At 40.7% G+C, this 18,692-nt stretch overlaps 1 protein-coding gene across 1 annotated transcript; it reads right to left on the bottom strand.

Annotated features, from left to right (window-relative positions):
* Window positions 1-373: 373 nt before the first annotated feature.
* hhipl2 (HHIP like 2) lies at window positions 374-17,576 on the bottom strand. Its single transcript, XM_005811276.2, has 9 exons — window positions 17,161-17,576; window positions 13,848-14,500; window positions 11,764-11,907; window positions 9,294-9,625; window positions 9,023-9,149; window positions 8,734-8,879; window positions 8,573-8,654; window positions 3,146-3,228; window positions 374-1,639 (listed from the first exon to the last, which is right to left on the bottom strand). The coding sequence occupies exons 1-9, from the start codon at window positions 17,551-17,553 to the stop codon at window positions 1,086-1,088; spliced, it is 2,514 nt and encodes an 837-aa protein (XP_005811333.1). The 5' UTR covers window positions 17,554-17,576; the 3' UTR covers window positions 374-1,085.
* Between the last annotated feature and the right edge of the window lie 1,116 nt (window positions 17,577-18,692).

Below are 18,692 nucleotides of genomic sequence, written 5' to 3' on the forward strand. Positions count from 1 at the left end.
TAAGGACATTACATTAAAGTTGGATCAGCGTGTAGTGTTATTTCACTTTAATTTTGTGTGTGGCTCCAAATCCAAGCCTCCATTGGTTAATAAATTTAATTTCCATTGATGATTTTTGTGTGATTTTGTTTGTCAGCACATTCAACTTTGTACAGAACAAAGTATTCAATGAGAATATTTCTTTCATTCAGATCTAGGATGTGTTATTTGAGTGTTCCCTTTATTTTTTTGAGCAGTGTATATATAATATATATATATATATATATATATATTATATTCCTTTATTTAATCAGGTAAACCCCGTTGAGATCTAGATCTCATTTTCAAGAGGGACCTGAGCAAAAAATTTGCAATACATAACAATATATATATACACACGTTACTGCTTCTTTTTGGTGTCGTTTTGTTGAAATGTAACGCAAACCATTCCATGAAAACACTGAAGTAGTGCTTCAACTAAGGATTATTTTAATAATCGATTATTCAATGGATTGATTTGACAATCGAGCATTAAGAGCTTAAGCCTTTTTCTATTAGAAATTCACTAAAAAATGCAAATAAACAATTCAGTTTCTTCTCCTTTTTTTTTTTAAATAAAAAAACATTTTATTGCCTAAAATGCAATAACAGGATTTTATTTAGCATACGCTTGCTCATGTGTGGCAAAGGATGAATCTGCAGCTAAAAGCAACACTACTAACATCAACGTGTGAATTGGTAATAATTTTTGGATTAACTGATTTATAACTGAATAGCAAAAGGTACTTAACTTTTAAGATTTTTTTTTTTATTAATCTGACATGTAAAATGTAGATTCTGTTTGTACAGTTGTTATCCAGTTAGTAGACTGACATCATCTGCTTCTGTACACATTTGAGCACAAGTTACCGAACACCTAAATCATTAGCTTAGCATAAACTCTATGCAGTCTGAGGAAAAGGTCGAAGGTCTTGTCAGTTTAGAAGCTGAAATCTGCCAATTATGTGTCTTTCTGACCGATGGCAGAGAAGCAAATAAGCATATTCTTTACAACAAAAAGCTGAAATGTACAAAGCAGCGATACGTGAACTTTTTCTCTTTTTTTTCTACAGTGTTTCGGCACTTTTTATGTGCTTGCTTCTAACCCAAGGCAACGTCTTTTGTACTTTGCTTTTGACGTTTGTCTTGGTTGCATTGTTGAAGACGAGACGCTTCCTGTCAGATGTTGTTGCGTTCAGTCCCGTTGTCATCCGTGGGTGACTCCTCTTCGAGGTGATCTTGTTTTCCCCCAGGCTCTCTGACAGCTTCCTACCCTTTAAACCGTCTGTGGCGGTCTGGGTCGTCTTCGGCTTCGCCTTGGCTTTGCCTGGCGTCTTCGCAGCCGTCTTCTTCATCGGTGGTTTCGGCTTCCTGCCCATGGCGTTCTTGTTCATGTCTTTCTCCTTGAGCTTCTTCTCTTTCTGCCACGATTTGTTCTTGTTCCTGCCGACCGGCTTGGGCGGCGTTTTCCTGTCCGGCTTGGCGACAGCGGCTTTGGTTGTGGTGCTGGCTGCGGTCGTGGTGGATCTGTGCCGACCGCTCACCGCCGGCGGTTTGGTGGCCGGTTTGTATTTTCTTAGTGGTGGTCTGGTCGGTTTCTCGTTTGCCTTCAGCACAGTCTCTGGAACGGCACACATGCCAGCAGTAAGTACTTGCACTTTAACAACTCTGCAGCCAAATATTTTGTAACTTGTAAAAATGGAGCATTTGGCCACCGAAATCGGGTTTAAAAAGGGGGAATGTTTGGCATTTCCCTTTTTGAACGTGTTTGATGTAAAACGGGCTTTTAATAGTCTTATAATGTGCTAAATGTGGCTGTGCATCTCTGGTGTAAAAAGGGAATGAAACAGAGAGTATGGCGTTCTAAAGACAAGCACAGTATAAGGATGCTGCTCAAATATTTATTTTAGTGTGCTTAATTTTTTGTATAATTATATTTTGAATAACTCTTTAATATTTTTAATTTTTTTTTACTTAAGAAAAAGCTAAGCTAACCTAATTCTGGTAATTATAAAATTTTATCCACAAACTTATTTTATTTTTATTTTTTTCAAATAGAAACTGATTGAATTTGATATTTAATTTATGGAAACGTACAACAATTTGTTCACATTTTGTCTTTCCCCCCTCTCAGTCACATAATTTAAACAATCCCTAGACCATTTGAATAGAAAAATTGGTTTCTGAATCCAATTGTGACCCTAAAAATCGGAATGAAATCGAATCAAGTGTTCAGATTAAAGTTTTGTTGTTTTGTTTTTTCATTGCTTTACTTTTATATCAGGTTTTGATTATTTAAATGTTTACTCTGTTTCCCACAGGAAGATTATCGACGGCGCACCGCTTCCTAGCTTCGTTTCTGGTGCGAAAAATCACCAGATTTAGTGTAAATGACCACCAAAAGCAAAGCTGACAACGGCTCAAATGACTCTTGGATCGACTGCTGTTATGTTTTTCAGATTGGATTTGTTTTAAGAAAGTACAGGTCCACTTTGGTCTTGGCTCCTCTCAAACTGGGGCTGTCAGTTTTAGCCTTCGGGACCAACTCATCTGTATTTAAACGAAATGAAAATGCAAAGGCTGTCATCTACTGCAAGACAGGAACTACTTAGAGCTGACCTTTTGCACCCGCATAGTTACTTTTACTTCAGCTTTTCATATATATGTCTTATAATTGGGTGTAACTGATGATCTAATTACAGAAAGATGTAATTTACTAAAATATGTGCATGTTCCATAATATGTGCATGTCCAGCTGGTCGTGGACTCTTTTCTTTTTAAAAGCAACATTTTTGCTCACTTCATGCCGATTTCAAAGTGCCGTTTTTGATACGGTAAACCACAGTGTTCTTTTTTATTTTCATGACTCGGATCATGTTGTTTGTAATTAAGGGCTCAACATTGCATTGCTTTGACTCTCGTTTTGAGGCCGTATCATCAGAGTTCAACCGGCTGCTGCGTTTACCTGTAAGCGCTCGTCTCTCATGTGGCGTCCCCTCAGGGCTAAATTGTTCGACGTGACCTTTTTGCCCTCTATAAGCTCCCTCTTGGACTTCTCAGAAAGCGCGGCTTCACACCTCATTAGAAAGCTGATGACACTCAGTGCTGATGAGCGTTTTTGACTTACGTTCACTGGGGACGAATGGAAACTTTTTCCCTTTCACCTTCACAGGCAGAGGTTTCTGCTTGCATTTCCCTGGAGGGGCTCTCCTGCAAAAGTTGACAAGTTAAACTCATTAAGTTGTCTTTTAGAAGTATAACTACTATTTATAACATTAAAAAAAACTACATTTGAATTTTTTTTTTCTTTTAGGTTGTTAAACTAAGCCATAAAAAACACAACTCGGCTTAAAAATGCTCGTTTGTTCTTCGACTGGCAGGAAGTGCAGGATTAGTACCCTCACTCTATTCTGAGACCCGACAGATGTTCCCTGGAGCAAAGCACGCAACCTCTGTAATTGCTCCCTCCATCTATAGATGTGTACTATGTGTTATTTAGGTAGTGTGTGTGCTTAAATTGCTCACTGTCGGCAGCGTAGTTTTGAGATCAGGACAAATTCCTTCGCCCGTTCCTCGGTGTGTTTCTGTGGAACAATCATTTGAACCTGAATAATCTCAAACACAGCAAGCACTAAAAAAAAGTTTGTGAAAAATAAGGTTAAACACTTGTATCCAAACCTTATTTCTATCTATTTTTTTTTTGTCTTTATCAGAGAAGCCTGCGATTGTGCTGATCTTAGAAACATCTGTGTTTCCTGACTCTGGCTTATCTGGAAAATAAATGTTCCAAGGTCGCTTTTTATTGGCTTTAGTTCTACTTTCAGTATGAGGATCCCACGAGACCTATTAAAAGAACCTGGGGTCACTTAGCATCAGCGTATCTTTGTGTAGCTAGCTATAAGGCAAACCCCAGGCGGTGCATTTTGGGGAAAAACCACCTTTAACACAGCCATCATGATCACTGGGGTTCCGCAGGGCTGTGTTTTAAGCCCCTCAATAGCTGTTTTCTCCATTGACCACGTAGTTGCGCAATTTGACTCAAGAAATAAAATCCCTTAATGGAAACGTGCCAATTCCGAAAAAACTTTACCCCCGCATGCCCCCCCAAAAAGTTTTGCCGCTAGGATGACGCCGTATCGAAACTGCAATAGAAACGCTTTTTTCACATTACGAGTCACATGATCAACAACCGGATGCTACTGCTGGCAAAAACCACAAAGAAGAAAACAGGAAGTAGCTTGAGGTATGTTTTTTATTTCTTATCACGCGAACAAATTTATTCATGTGATTTTAATTGTTTCTTATGTAATGTGAACATAACAATTGCAACTTTTTTTTTTTACATTAGTGGAATATTGACAAAGTTTTGCACACTTTTGTAACGGAAACACAGCTACTGTTGGCTTTGTTGACCTTTGACTGCTGCGCCAATTATGAGCTGAATTACATCATAAAACATAACAGCAGTGCACCTCTCCAGTAATTAGATGGTGACGCAAACAGAGAGGAAGTGAACCGACTCGAGGCCTGTGTGGCGACAGCAACCTGACGAGAGATCACTGTTGACTTCAGGAGAATGTGAACAGCGGCTCCATTTTCTCCAAAGGTCTGAAAGCATCAAAATGTCCGTCTTCACGACTTCCATACAGGAAGTCCACTCTAAGCACGCTGACCTGCGACGTCTCAGTCTGATTTGGTAGCTGCTCTACCGCTGAACAGAAGGCGCTTCAAAGAGTCGAGAAAACCAGCAGGACCTCGCTCCCATCTGTTCAACAACGACATTATTTACGTTGCCAGAGCAGATCTACTGGGATTATAAATGGTCTCACTCGCCCCGCACATGGGTTATTAGACTGTCTGCGCTCTGGAAATGGTTACTGCAGTCTGCACTGCAGAACAACTGTGTTTAACCAGAGCTTCTTATTGTCGGTAGTGGCCATATGTGCTGGCATATACTGTCTTTTATCTTGTGTTGAGCTTTAAGAAATACGATTTTGTTCAACTCTGTCACATAGTACGAATGAAAGTAAAGCTCGCTAGTTTAATAACGTGCTAAAGCAAAAAGATCCGAAATTGATGAGGGCGCGAGAGTATAAACATTCAGGACTGCTGGATAATTAAAAAACCATGTCGGTCCGATTTTAACGGTGTGAAATGTGAAGTGATTGCCGATGTTTATTTCCATCTTTTTGCTGTTTTATGCTTTTTGGGGGGAGGCAGCGAGGAGGTCGGCCATGTGATGTAGGAGCAGGTGTCAGTGGCTGCGTTTGCTTTACAAATGTTCACAAAACGCTGAAAATACCCCACTGATGAAGAAAAAATAACAATTTCAAAAGAGTTAAAATCACATGTGAATACGTTTGTTCATGTGAGGAATACTGTTCTTGTCAATTGTGTACTTTAAACTGTGGCAGTTTTTAATATGGGTTATATAGGCAGTTGCCCAGGGTGACAGTAGAAAGGGGCGAGCGATTAAAAAAATAATAATAATAATTTAAAAAATTAGCTTTTTTTCATGCACCATTCCTGCAACCACCACCACTGTCTTTACAGACCACTCGTCCAAAATAAATAACAGCTTTTAATTTCTACACCAATCTCTCCAGTGACTTCTGAACAGTCTCGCATTCAACTGACTCCATTATCATTTCAAGAATCAAGCATTATTCATTAAACTATGCTGCTTTCTTACCATCCTGGTGTATAAAAGTATTATCCAGTGGCTGACACGGTCTGCAAATAGCAGATTTTCTTCTTGAGTTTGTTTTTTTATTATCCATGTAGGAAGTATAAGTTTACACATTTTTTTTTTTTGTGACGATGCGTCTAGCCCTATAAGGAGGAAGGCGTTGCACTTCATTCACAGTGTCGTTTTCCTTTTCTGCACCACATGTTTGAAATGACGAGGCGCGCCTGTGCCGTGCAGAGCGCCGCTCTGGGACTGATTCAGGGACAATGTGGTTAAAACTTTCCCAGAGTTATTAGTTTGGGAGAAACGGAGGAGAAATCCTAAAGGCTCCTGTGCAGAACTCCAACTGAACGGCTGCACTCAGGCCTGCGTAAAGGCTTTACACCAGAAACTGCAGGAGCGGGCCAAATACATATATATTTATATTTAATAATTAAAATATTTAGTTCCAATGACTTATTATGATTTTTCCCACACTTTATTTTCTTTGCACCCCTCAGTGAAAATTGTTTTTTTTTTTTTTTTTTTGCTTTGATAAACTTCATGGAGTATTTTAGTGGAGCTCCACATTCCTGAAACATCACAACTGGAAGTTACCTGTTTTTTCCCCAAGTCCAAAACTGTCCAGATGTTTTTTTTTATTTTTTTTATTGACTTCAAGTTGGGACATTTACATGAAAAGACAGAGCGAAAGAGGCCTCCAGAGGAAAGACGACCCCGTCTCGCCTGTCCTTTTCATAAACTGATGCAAGAACGCCTGCATTTCTAGACTTGAATTTTGCACGTAAAGCACATAAAGTAAGAATACTTGTGTTGATTACTTAAAGTAGACATGTACACTAATTTTGTTTGCAGCAGGACAGTGTGGAATCCTGCATGTTTGTTTTAGTTTACACTGTGTTTAAGTCAGTCATCGAGGCTGAGTAATGCTACTGGAGAGATAAACGGATCACATAAATGAAATATTATTTTACTTAAATGGACATTTTATAAGATTACAAGATTTAATCACATTGTTGGATTCACATGAAGACTGAGCGGCAAAGTTGCGTTTTTGAGCTTTTAACTGACTGGAGAAAACAAAATATGTATTTATGATACCAAGAAATTAATCAGTCTGTTAACTGATGGAATTTTTATTTTACAGTCTGCGACACCATTAGTCTTTTACCTGCCAAGTCATTAATGCAACGTAAAGCTAATTACTCTATGTTCAACATTTGACCTAAAGAATTGATCTTAATGTAAATAAAGGAAAGCAATATCTCAGTGTTACATATGACACCCCAAATCAAAACCAGGAACCACAAGTGGAGAGTAAAAAATAATTTTTAAAAAACATACATTTCTGAGAAAATACGTGATTATATGCCTGTATATGTCATAAAGAAACCCCTCTGTGCTTTATGTAACAGTTTAGGAGGAATAAAATGACAAACTGTGTGTTTGTGAACCTGAGCCGTTTCAGTGTGTTGGGGAAACCGGCAGCCGATTAACAAACCGGCTTTGTTTGGCTATTTGCACACTTTAGTTATTCCTTTCAGCCAAAACGCTTGAGAGGAACACGTGGCTTCTTATCGGCGCTACAACATCTGAAGAAAACAGGCGGCGAGACGGAGAACATCCACAACTCTGGCTGAATGCCACAAGAGAAGTGAAGAAGATCCTCTACTTGGGACAATGTCATGCAGTCGCAAAGTTTCACCAGCACACAAGGTGCCTGTGGATTCTTTAGCAGCAGAATGAGAGTGGAAGGACAAGAGACTGAACGAGAAAAATTTCCTCACAATTGTTCTAAGATTCTACAGATTCCTTAGTTTGCAAACTAAACCCAAAGAAGAAATCGTCCATCCTTTCTGCCACTGAGCTACGAAATAACTAAAATTGATCAGGTAACGGTTTTCTCTTCATGTGTTTTATCTTTATGTCTGTGCTGCGTAATGCAGCGACCTGACGCTCAATAGACCACCAATCTCATATCGACTCAACGACGGGGCCAGCAAACTGTCCAGATCTAAATCCAATCGGTTATTTACAGCAGACATTGAAAGGGGAAAAAAGACTCCATCCTGCGAAGCGCATCTGTCAGCTTGGTGTGTTGGAACCTGATTGACTGTTTTTCCAGATTGAAATTGAAGCCTCAAAGAGCTCTGTGTCACACAAGCCAGAAGGGGAGCAGCAAAGGAGCCATTGTGATCAGTTTCCATGGATGATTGTATAACTTCTCTGAACTTTGAGTTGTATAACCTCTACTTGATTTGTTCTTTATAAAAAGTTCCTACAAAGCAAGAAAGTTAGACTTCAGCTAACGAGCTCGGTGTCATGTCTGAAGTTTTTTATTGCACTTTTTGTCTTTTGCTACGAAGTCACGAATCTTGCAAAACGTCCTCCAACGGCAATGAGTGTCGTCGATACGGTAAAAGAAACATTGTTTGAGTAACTTATGTAGAGTGCATTACTAAAGCATTAATACCACTTTAAATATTGAACATTTAATTACATTTTTAACAGCCAAAATGCAAATTTGCACAAAAAAAACCAACCTTAAATTTGTTTCAAAAGACAAAAAAATTCAAGTTTTGACATTTTTTGGCTGGCAAACTTTTGACTTTTCAAATTCAAAAAACTTTCTGAAATTTTTTCAAGACAATTTCCAAGATTAGCCTCAGAATTTATTTATTTTTTCTAGAAAATCTTTGACTTTTAAAACTTGATTTTTCAAGACATTTTTTTGAGATTAAACTTGGCGGAAATTTTCTCGTCTGTTTTTTTTATCTACAATGTCCTTAACACGCCGCCGTAGCATTCTGTAGCGCGGTGTGTAATGAATCATAATCTAAAAAAGGTCTGTGCGTGATGCCGTACCTGGACGGGTCCATGAATTTAAACACCGTTCCAGTCGGGGACGTGGCACTGGGGTACGAAGTGGCCAGAAAGTACAGCTCCCCTGACGGGAAATCACAAACAAATCGTCAAAAGGAGGAAGAAGCGTTGGAACTCGTAATGAGGAACTGAGCAAAGCCAACCTGCTTCATCTTCAGCGAAGGAGATGATGAATTTGTGGTGATGATTGATGAGTCCAGGAAAGGAGCAGGTTGTTGTACTACCCATGCATATGCTCTTCTCTTTCCAGGTCCCAGCGGCTTTGTCTTCCTCTAATGCCAGGAGCCGACTAAATGAACGAAAGGAACCGGAAGGAAAAAGAAAAGTCACAGTTTTTACTCAGAAGTGTATTTTGAGCCTATATTCCTTCTCTTAAGGAGCAGAAAACCGTTATTTTTAGTCTGGATTTGGCACAGATTAAGGCAATCTTACCCAGTCATGAAGTCTCCAAAAATGTACAGGCCGTTCAGATTTGGTGATTCACATCCTCTGTACACATACCCCCCCGTCACAGACTTCCCGACATGATGGCTATATGCAAAGATGGGGAGGATGTCATCTGTTGTGGCAGAGAAACGCACGTCGGACTTTACTAAAAATCTAGCGGATGGGAAAACTCTTCCGCCAGAAACAGCAGGTGGTGAAAGTGTCAGAAAATGGCTCCTAGTTTCCACTGTTAAGGGAACAGGAAGGAGTTACTTACTCAGAGAGGCGTTCTGGCACAGCTTGATGTCGTAGCACTCGAAGCCCTCCTTCGCCCTCCACCCGTAGTTCCCCCCTTTGACGATGATGTCGACTTCCTCGTAGCGGTTCTGACCGACGTCTCCGCAGAAGATCCGGCCGCGGCCGTAGCCGCTCACCGGGTCGCCGCGGTCCACGGAGCATCGCCACATGTTCCGTACACCGTACGCGAACACCTCCGGCCGAGCGTCCGGGTCTCTGGAGAACGGATTGTCAGGTGGGATCCGGTACGGTTTCCCCAGCGGGTCGCTTCCATCCACATTGATGCGCAGCACTTTGCCCAACAAAGAACTCCTGAGTAACCAGATTAAAAAAAGGAGGGACGCACAATATTGAATTTTTAGTCGATATCTGATATGCCAATGTACTAAAACTCATTTGGCCGACAACCGATGTCAATACCGATATTTTTTCCCTACACCTGCCTAATAAAACTATATGATTTTCTCTACTGTGAAGTTAAAATACTGCATTGCTTTTATCAATTTAACCTGCTGCCGAATGGAAATGCTAAAAATGAGGCTGAAAATGATGCAACACTTTCAACTTCCAGTATGTTTAATGTTGAATTTTTTCATATTTACGGCTCAGGAATTGTGCAGTGCTTATGATTCTGGAGGACTTTCCATAAATCAATGACAGATGAACGGAGAAATGCATAAGAACATTCCAGATAAGAAGCTGAAGATGAGTATAGTGTGTATGTCTGTGCGGGCCAGCAGTGTGTCAAACACCAAGGAATCTCTTGATTGGTTTCAGAGAAACTCCGGCTGCCAGAACGGCCTCGTCTGACACCGAACTCACATCCAATTGAAAAATAGAAATGACCGAAGATCACAGTTCACAGAAAGGAACCAAAGATTGCCAACATCTGGTGTGAGTTTTACTTCTATGGCCCCATAAGACATATTTAAACTGAGAGAATGATCAATGCTGATCTTACCCAATGCACATCTAATTTTCATCATTTGTATTGGTTTTATTGTTACAAATTGTGGCTAACGGTTGGTCTGTCGCAGCTCTTCCATCTGAGGACGCCGATTGGTTGGTTCCCCCTAATGAGGTCGTCCTTCCACCTCATTTTGGGGTAGTTGGCCGTGACCTCTCTAGCGTCTTCCTCAGTCTTTATGACTCTTTCTCAGTCTTTATGACTCTTCCTCAGTCTTTATGACTCTTTCTCAGTCTTTATGACTCTTCCTCAGTCTTTATGACTCTTCCTCAGTCTTTATGACTCTTCCTCAGTCTTTATGACTCTTCCTCAGTCTTTATGACTCTGTTTGTTCACTAAAGTTCTCCAACATCAGTGAGGATCTGCCCTGATTTACAGATCCTCACTGATCTGAGGAATGAAAATAATGCTTGTGATTACATATTCCAGGCATATAAGAACAACTTGAGACAGTAAAAATAAATAGATGCTGTTGGGATTTGACATGCTCAGTGAAACTGACTCAAGGTTTTCATCAGTTTTTGTCACAACAGAAGAGGACATTTTATTGCTCTTTCAGACCACATATCTCTGTAAAGCTTTCTATAAAAACTACGCTCCTTATTCGTCAGACTGTCAGTTCCCGAAATTGCTGGATATAAATTCCAGATTCACATCTAAAATTATAAAAATTACAGATCTCGTAGGATTAATAAGGGACATGTGTGCAGATCTAAGACAGGTGGCAGGTTTGATGCATTATCACAAGCATTATTTTCATTCTTCTCAAAAGCCCATCAAAATCAGACAGGATGCACTGTTGTTTATTCCAGGTACGTCAGAACAACTTGAGACGGTAACAAAGACATAATAACACATTGTGTGCACAGAGTCGAATCCTGCTGTTCTGGAAACAGAAGAAAATCCCAACTTTTAAGACACCGGGTCTCAACTTTGACTGATACCCTGCATCTGGAGAGGGTACGGTACATCCTCCATGATAGGCCCGAAGATTTTTTTTATTTAACTGGAAAGCAGTGAACTCACTTATGAAAGAGAAGAACTATTAAAGTGTATTGTACGAGCCGGGGGTTAGTTCATTTTAACAATTTCCTCTGAGTCCTTCGAACGAAAGAGAATACATCTAGTCCCAAACTGTTGATCCGAAGCCCTGCAGCCAGAGTTGACAAAACTCCAAAGAAACTGATTGGTCTGTTTCAACACCTTCACACTGCAGTATAAACCTGGGTTGATAAAAACAGGCAGATCTTCCAGGTCTCCAGCTTGGTCTGTTAAGGGATTTGGCATTTATCTGTATCTTACATCGTTTGTTTTAATAAAAACTTCACAATAGACTTTTTCCACGTGATTGTATATGAAATGGAGCTGTGACCTTGTGATGACATTTGTTGTGAACTTGTGCTAAATGAACAACGCTGAATTGACTGCAGGTGCTGTGTGTTTGCATGTTCTCCCGAGCGTGAAGCAACCCGGCGGCTCTCACTTGTTCTGTGCGTTGCCGTACTTCCCAAACGGATCCCCGGCTTTCCCACCGTCTCCTGTGAAGACGTACAGGCAGCCGTCTTGACCAAACAGCAGCTGACCGCCGTTGTGATTTGCAGCCGGCTCCTCGATTTCTAAAATAACTCTGCGAATGAGAAAAGGATGCCAACAAAGTTCATGTTTATGCCTCTAGCTCGTGATCGTCAGTGAGCAGGAAACCACTGCTGGAGACTACAAATTGTGTTCTTCTTAAACGAGCATTATTATCTATTTTCCAGGCGCCATTTTATAGCACAATTATGTAACTGTTACCTTCAGTTGTTCTAAAATTGGTGAATATATTAAATGTGACTTAAAAGAAATTTGACTTTGTAATTTAACAGCTTAAAATTGGGCCTCTGTCTCTTTAAGAAACTCCTGCTCTTTCTGAAACCCTGAACAACACGGCTCCTTTATTAACCTTTTTAACAACTGTTTTTAAACTTTTTTTAAATTTTATTTTATTTTTTACCAGCGTTGCTCTGAGAAGTAGCTCACATAATGAGCTCAGCAGATGCTCGGTTCCACCAGGCGTTTGCTCAGACAACAGCTCTGATTGTTTCGCCTCTAAATCCTGTCGGATTATTAAAATATTTTTCAATATACGAGTGTCATTTTCCGTCGCCTTAACTTTGCTGTGCATTGTTATGCACCATTACTGGTCTATTACATGGCAAAATGCGAAAAAAAAGTTCAAGGGAGAATCCTTTTTTTTTTTACAAACTGCTGAAAACGTCTGTCAGGAGTGGACATTGCATCTCATCAAAACACCTTCAGCTGAAAAGAGAGCGAAACTAGTTATTGAAGCGCTTCGGATTATAATAAGTCTTGCTTTCATATAAAAAAGACTGTAAGTCCAAGTAGCTACGTGTGATTTGAGATGTCAGCTGGAAAACAGACTCTGCAGCGAATTAACCCCGCACGCCAGCCTAGGTAGTAACGGAGAAATATTTCTTCATGAAATACGACCCGCAGGCGAGCTTTCATCCAAGATTTACTCCCGCTTCTGTCATGTCCGGGGCGTAACTCAACTCTAATGCTCTATTTGCTGACAGAAGCCTGAGGCGTTTAAAAGTTGCCTCATCCAAATAACTGCAAACATTTTTTTTTTATTATTTTCATGTTTAAATATTAGTGAACGACATCTAAGATTTCTTTGGCCTTTGTTAGAGTTTCAGGGCATTCTGCCCCAGAGAAATTTGCCCCTGCCTCGACGGGACGTCAACAATAAATCATCAGTGCGAGCTTTTGGAGGTTTTACAACATATGCAGTTATACACAATAACAAATTTTGCTGGGGGTTAAATTGGCCCAATAATTGTTGCGATAAACGATAACATTGTTGCTTTGAAACCTTTTCAAAGTATTGTATTGATAACGGCATGATAACGCAAGCTGTCTCTGTCAAAGGCCAATAAACTTTAATTTTGTAAAGAGGCAAAACAAAACACACCAAGCAGAGAACTATAAATAAAAACCACTTAAACTAAGCCTGTCGCAATACCCAATTAGTCAATTAATCAAATGATAAATTAAAAGGAGCTGGATCATTTCCATTTTGATGATCAATATTTTTTGAAGGGCAATTTCGTTTACAGAGACGTAGTATTGCATTTGGTTTAGGTTGTAAGTGTTTTTTGTTTCCATTTTATTCATTCTTAAAATATCTTCCAGTTCGTGTGAAGTGCTCTGTGCAAAATGAAAGTGTACTTGTTCACTCTGAAACTTTCATTATCATGAACTTATCAATATATTACTTGAAAATGGTCTTGAAACAACAACATTCTCAACAACAATGTTATCCAATAATTAATATAATTTAATATAATTAATAATAATTATAATTTATCGTCCAGCTCAGTTTGTTATTGTAATAGGCCTACTTACAACCTAAACCAAATGTACTATGATGTCTCAACATTCCGGTGATATTATTAATCATCGGAATGGAAACCATCGATTCCTTTTAATTGATCGTGCCGTCAATTGATGAGTTGCTCAAATATATATCGGAGTCGCATCAGAGGCCGAACTTTATCGCCTTACCTCTCAGAGTAAGGATCGGCGACGTTCATGTCGCCGTCGGACACTTTCATCTCGCTGATTCGGATTCTGTCCACCTTGCCGTCGATCTGGATGGAGTAGTAGATGAAGAAGCGGCTGTTGCGGCGGTACTTGGGGTGGAAGGCCATGCCCAGGAAGCCCCTCTCATCCCCCAGCCAGGGAGTGGTCAGCACCGCCCCGCTCATGTCCAGGAAGGGCTGCTCCAGCCGGCTCCCGTCGCGTAGGTACACCCAAACAAAGCCCAGCTGTTCGGCGATGAACATCCTGTGCGTGTCGTCGCCGCTGTGCAGCATCAGCACCGGATTCCTCAGGCTGTTGGCCACCTCGGTCAGGCACACCTGGAGACACCCTCTGGGGTCCTCCACCACCTGCCCCAGGTTTCTGTTGAGGTCGGTGCTCTTCAGGACCCTGGGGTAGCAGTAGTCTTGGTCGGAGAGGTTGATGAGGCTGCAGAAGGTGGCCATGTCCCGTCCGGACGTGTCCAGCAGCAGCTGGTTGTCGGTCAGATATCGGACCACGTGGCGACACTTGCTGTGGAACTCGGAGCAGTAGCCGAAGCAGAGTCCCGGCAGGTCTCTGACCGGAGTGTAGGGGTCTTCCGCGTCGTACAGGTGGGCAGCGTAAGGAGAGCACTCCTGGGTGATTCATCGGAAGATGTTTAGGCAATGACGAGATGACGACAACAACAACAACAAAATATGTCGAACGAATCGCACAACCCGATGCATTGAAAATATCAAAAGAATCTCTTTATGCTTTTATTCGGGGTTGAGGTCAAATAAGCAAAACCTAAACGTCTCCAAAGAGTTAATTGCAGTTCTAAATAAACTAATTATCAATGTGGATGATGTGTTAATTTAGAGTTCTTAAAGGGGCTGTGTCATGTATTTCCCAGGCACATAGTGCCGTTTTATAGAACAGTCAAGTAATTGTTACCTTCAGTTCTAAAAATGTTTTATATATCAAATATGACTTAAGCAAAATTTGACTTTGTAATTTAACGTCTTGAAATCGGGCCTCTGTCTCTTTAAGAAACTCCTCACCTCAGGTGTGACGTAATTCCTAACTCGGAAAAATCGAGCGCTGCTCATTGATACCAAAACCAGTTTCAATGTACATTGATGTCATTCCTCTCTTGTACTTTAAACTCTGTAAAGCCTTTTGTGATGCAATTATCTGTGAAAAGTGCTTTACAGATATATTTAGTGACCAGCTACTGCACACTAGCTACTGCTAGTGTGTAACACACCTGCTATCGTTAGCGTCATTTGTAACATCGTATCACTGTTATTATAGCTATTGATTTTAACCATACAGGAGAAGCAAACTAAAAATAAAATATTTGGATTTTGAAATGTAGAGTGTGCCGCGTTATGTTAACTATTTTAAAGTAATATCAGCTCATAAACACTAAATTTACATGAAAAAGTAAATGAAAACTAGCTAAAAAATAATATACAAAATCATTTTTCCATATGTAATAGCATTTAATTTTTGTTATTCGATATTATTCAAAATTTACATATATATATATATATATATATATATATATATATCACTTTATTACTCTTGTAGGTCCCCTAGTGGTGTGGAGGGCCTAAGCCAGGGGTGTCAAACTCCAGTCCTCAAGGGCCGCTGTCCTGCAACTTTTAGATGTGCCTCTGCTGCACCACCTGAATAGAATAATTAGGTCATTAAGGCTCTGGAGAACTGATCTACACAAGGAGGAGGTAATGAAGCCATTTCATTCCAGTGTTTTGTACCTGTGGCACATCTAAAAACTGCAGGACAGCGGCGCTTGAGGACTGGAGTTTGACACTTGTGGCCTAAGCAGTCACTGATAACTCGCATTGCCTTGGGCCAGCTCTGCATCAGGACCACCAGCACCAGAGCACCCTCAGCATGATGCTGCCCCCACCATGTCTGACAGTGTTTTCAGGTTTGAAAACTTCGTCCTGACTGATTCAATCATTGTGGCACAGTAGCGTAATCTCCGTTAATCTGACTACAAAGCTTTCCTACTGACAACTTTTGTCTCGTCCACACAGGCAGGCTGTGGGTTTCAGTTACGCCTGAAGGTGACAATTACAGAGCGGGCACTTCTTTGGCGGTCAGGACGTTCTCGATTAAACTCGCTTCACTGTGGACGGCGGTCCAGTTAATGCTGGATTTGTTCTTAAAACATCACAACAAATTCTCCGTAATCTTGACTGTGAAGGTTTGGGTCCGAAGGGTGGGACTTTGAGCCAGTTGGAGGTTTCCAAACAGACGATAATCCCAAACATGTGCTGCTTTTTTTTCTTCTTCTTCTTCTTCTTTGGAATGGATAAAAACATAAAAATTCTGGAACACCCTCCCCGACATAAACGCTGTTCAAAATTTATGGACTATAGATAAAAGCCTATTCTGTACCAGAAAGCCAGCCAGTTTAGAGGAGCTCTATCAGTTCTGTCAAGCAGAAAGGCTGAAAATACAGCCAGAAATCTTGCAGGATTTAAAATCTACAAAAACCAGCGGTTTACGTGCAACTAGCTAATCCACACTGCAAATCTTAAGAGTTTGTTTTTTTTGTCTAGTTTCTAGTGCAAATATCTGAAGTAAGTTTTTAGCAAGATATTTAATCAAATAATTGCTTAATGTGGATGATAAAGTTCTGCTTCCATTGGAAAATTATTCCACTTATAAAATGGGCAAAAATGTCATGTTAATAAGTGAAATAATCTACCAATGGAACTAGAATTTTTAATACATTTTAAGGAATTATTGACTTAAAACAAGCTCATATTTCTTGCTGAAGAGTTAATTGTAAGTTAGTTTTTTCTTATTTAGAGAGCATTAAGATGTTTGCACTGGAAACTAAACCAAAGATACCTGGTAAGATTTTGTGCTTTTGCAGAGCAAACATCAAAGGATCTGTATATGCTTGTTTCATTTTGACTCTGTTTTGAATTTGAAATTTCAAACTTGCTTTTAACAATCACTGGATTTTTTCGTACGTTGTACAAAAAAAAGAAGAGAACTGCTTCAATGCATCTTTAAAAGCCAAACATCACTTCAATACAGTGATGAGTGCGCAACCTCGTGTCAGAATTTCACGCTCATGTTGCATTTTCAGATATTTTTGCGGTTCATCCTCCTGACTCGCCAGCTTATGCGTTATGTAACGACGTCAACAATTATTATTTTTTTTCATCTTCACCTTCGAGGTCACGCTGTGAAATTCCGCCACCATATTAAACCCGACTCCATCGCAGCGTCGTGTGAAAGCGAAATGGCCCCGGCTGTGGAGGCTCACCTGGCACATGATTTCCTTCAGCACGTCCTCACACAAGTCGTAGCCCGCCGTCTCCAGCTGCTCGATCACGTCCCAGTATCTCTCCGCGATCGCGTTGTCCGTCCGCTGGTCGCAGCAGCCGAACTGCTCGTACTGGGAGCAGAACTCCAGGTGCCACTGCGGCTTGAACGGCGGCTCGAAGTCCAGGCACTGAGGGTGAGCCGATGCTGGCTGGATAGTGGCAGGCAACATCACTGAGACGAGGATGGCGAGGATGAGGATGATGTTGATGAAGATGGCATCTGGTGCGCCGCGTGCCCGCTTTGGGGAGGCACGCGCCGCCGCTGCCGCCGTGCGTAAAAGCGCGCAAACGGCACCGCTCGGTCGGAGAGCATCCCTCTGCTTGCTCGTCATCGCAACCGTCTGACTCCATGAGACTCCTTTACCATCGGCTGCCCGTTTATATAGGCGGCTCGGCCTGGTGAGAGCGCGCGCGCTCAAAAGAACGCACACAACTTCTTGTGGCGTTTTTTTTTGTTTGTTTGTTTGTTTGTTTTTTTTTACTCCAGTTACGTTTCCAACCAGACTTATTAGTAGTTCAATTAGCAGAAAGCAAAAGTAATGAAATAAAACTAATGATATTTTAATGTTATTCCAAACTTATTTGTGTGGTTTCTGCACCGCAGCTAAAGTTAGCAGAGCTTTACGCATAATTACCCAAAAGGGGGGCCAAGAGCACACACACACACACACACACACACACACACACACACACACACACACACACACAAAGGGCACGGTGTCGAGGCATGCACACACAAAAAAGGGTCAAAGCAACACAAACTGTAATTATGTCGCACGTCTATGTAAAGCGCCTCCGGGCAGAGCTGGATGCCCACACAATGTATAAACTGTTCCAGCATGTCAGGAGGTATTTGAATATAAAGTCTAGTCAGGTGTGGATTACACAATTTTGAGCTGCTTCCAAGAAAAAAATTACTGCTGAAAGAAAATGTAGGAGCAGTGACAGACCATGCAAAAAAAGAAAAGAAAAAAGAAGGCGCACCTTGGTGATTGATAGATATAAACAGATTAGTGGCTATGAAGCTTCCTCTGGCCTGAACTGTCTTCCATATGTAAGCTGTGTTCCCCTTTGTTGCTTGTGGCAAACATCAAATAAGCATTCTGGTGGGCATGGATATTCACTGTAAAAACACAAAATCCTCCATCACACAGTTTTTAAACTCAATCGCACAGAAAGTTTCTAGTCAGAACTAAAAAAAAAAAAAGGTTTGTGATTACAGAGCGACCAACAACCCCTCCTCTGTTAACTGCGAAAACAACAAATCTTACCAGGTGATTCTGGTCCAGTTTCTAGTGCAAATATCTTGAAATAAGATAAAATGAACTTCCAAGAAACTTTTCGTAAAGAAACAGAGGCTTGTTTTGAGTTGATAGTCTCTTAATTTTGACGGCAAAGTAGTTCACTGGCAGATTATTTCACTTATAATTTGGGAAATATGTTTTTGCTGTCAGTACAATAATCTGCCAAT

Source organism: Xiphophorus maculatus, chromosome 19 (assembly GCF_002775205.1).
Source record: "Xiphophorus maculatus strain JP 163 A chromosome 19, X_maculatus-5.0-male, whole genome shotgun sequence".
Classification (NCBI taxonomy): domain Eukaryota; kingdom Metazoa; phylum Chordata; class Actinopteri; order Cyprinodontiformes; family Poeciliidae; genus Xiphophorus; species Xiphophorus maculatus.

What these genes read in the sequence shown, in the direction of transcription:
- hhipl2 (XM_005811276.2), bottom strand. Translation starts at nt 17,553, where the DNA reads ATGACGAGCAAGCAGAGGGATGCTCTCCGACCGAGCGGTGCCGTTTGC. An exon ending in GCCGATCCTTACTCTGAGAG is followed by an intron (nt 11,908 to 13,847) that starts GTAAGGCGATAA and finishes TCTCATTCGCAG; the next exon opens with AGTTATTTTAGAAATCGAGG. An exon ending in TCCATTCGTCCCCAGTGAAC is followed by an intron (nt 1,640 to 3,145) that starts GTAAGTCAAAAA and finishes GTGCCGTTCCAG; the next exon opens with AGACTGTGCTGAAGGCAAAC.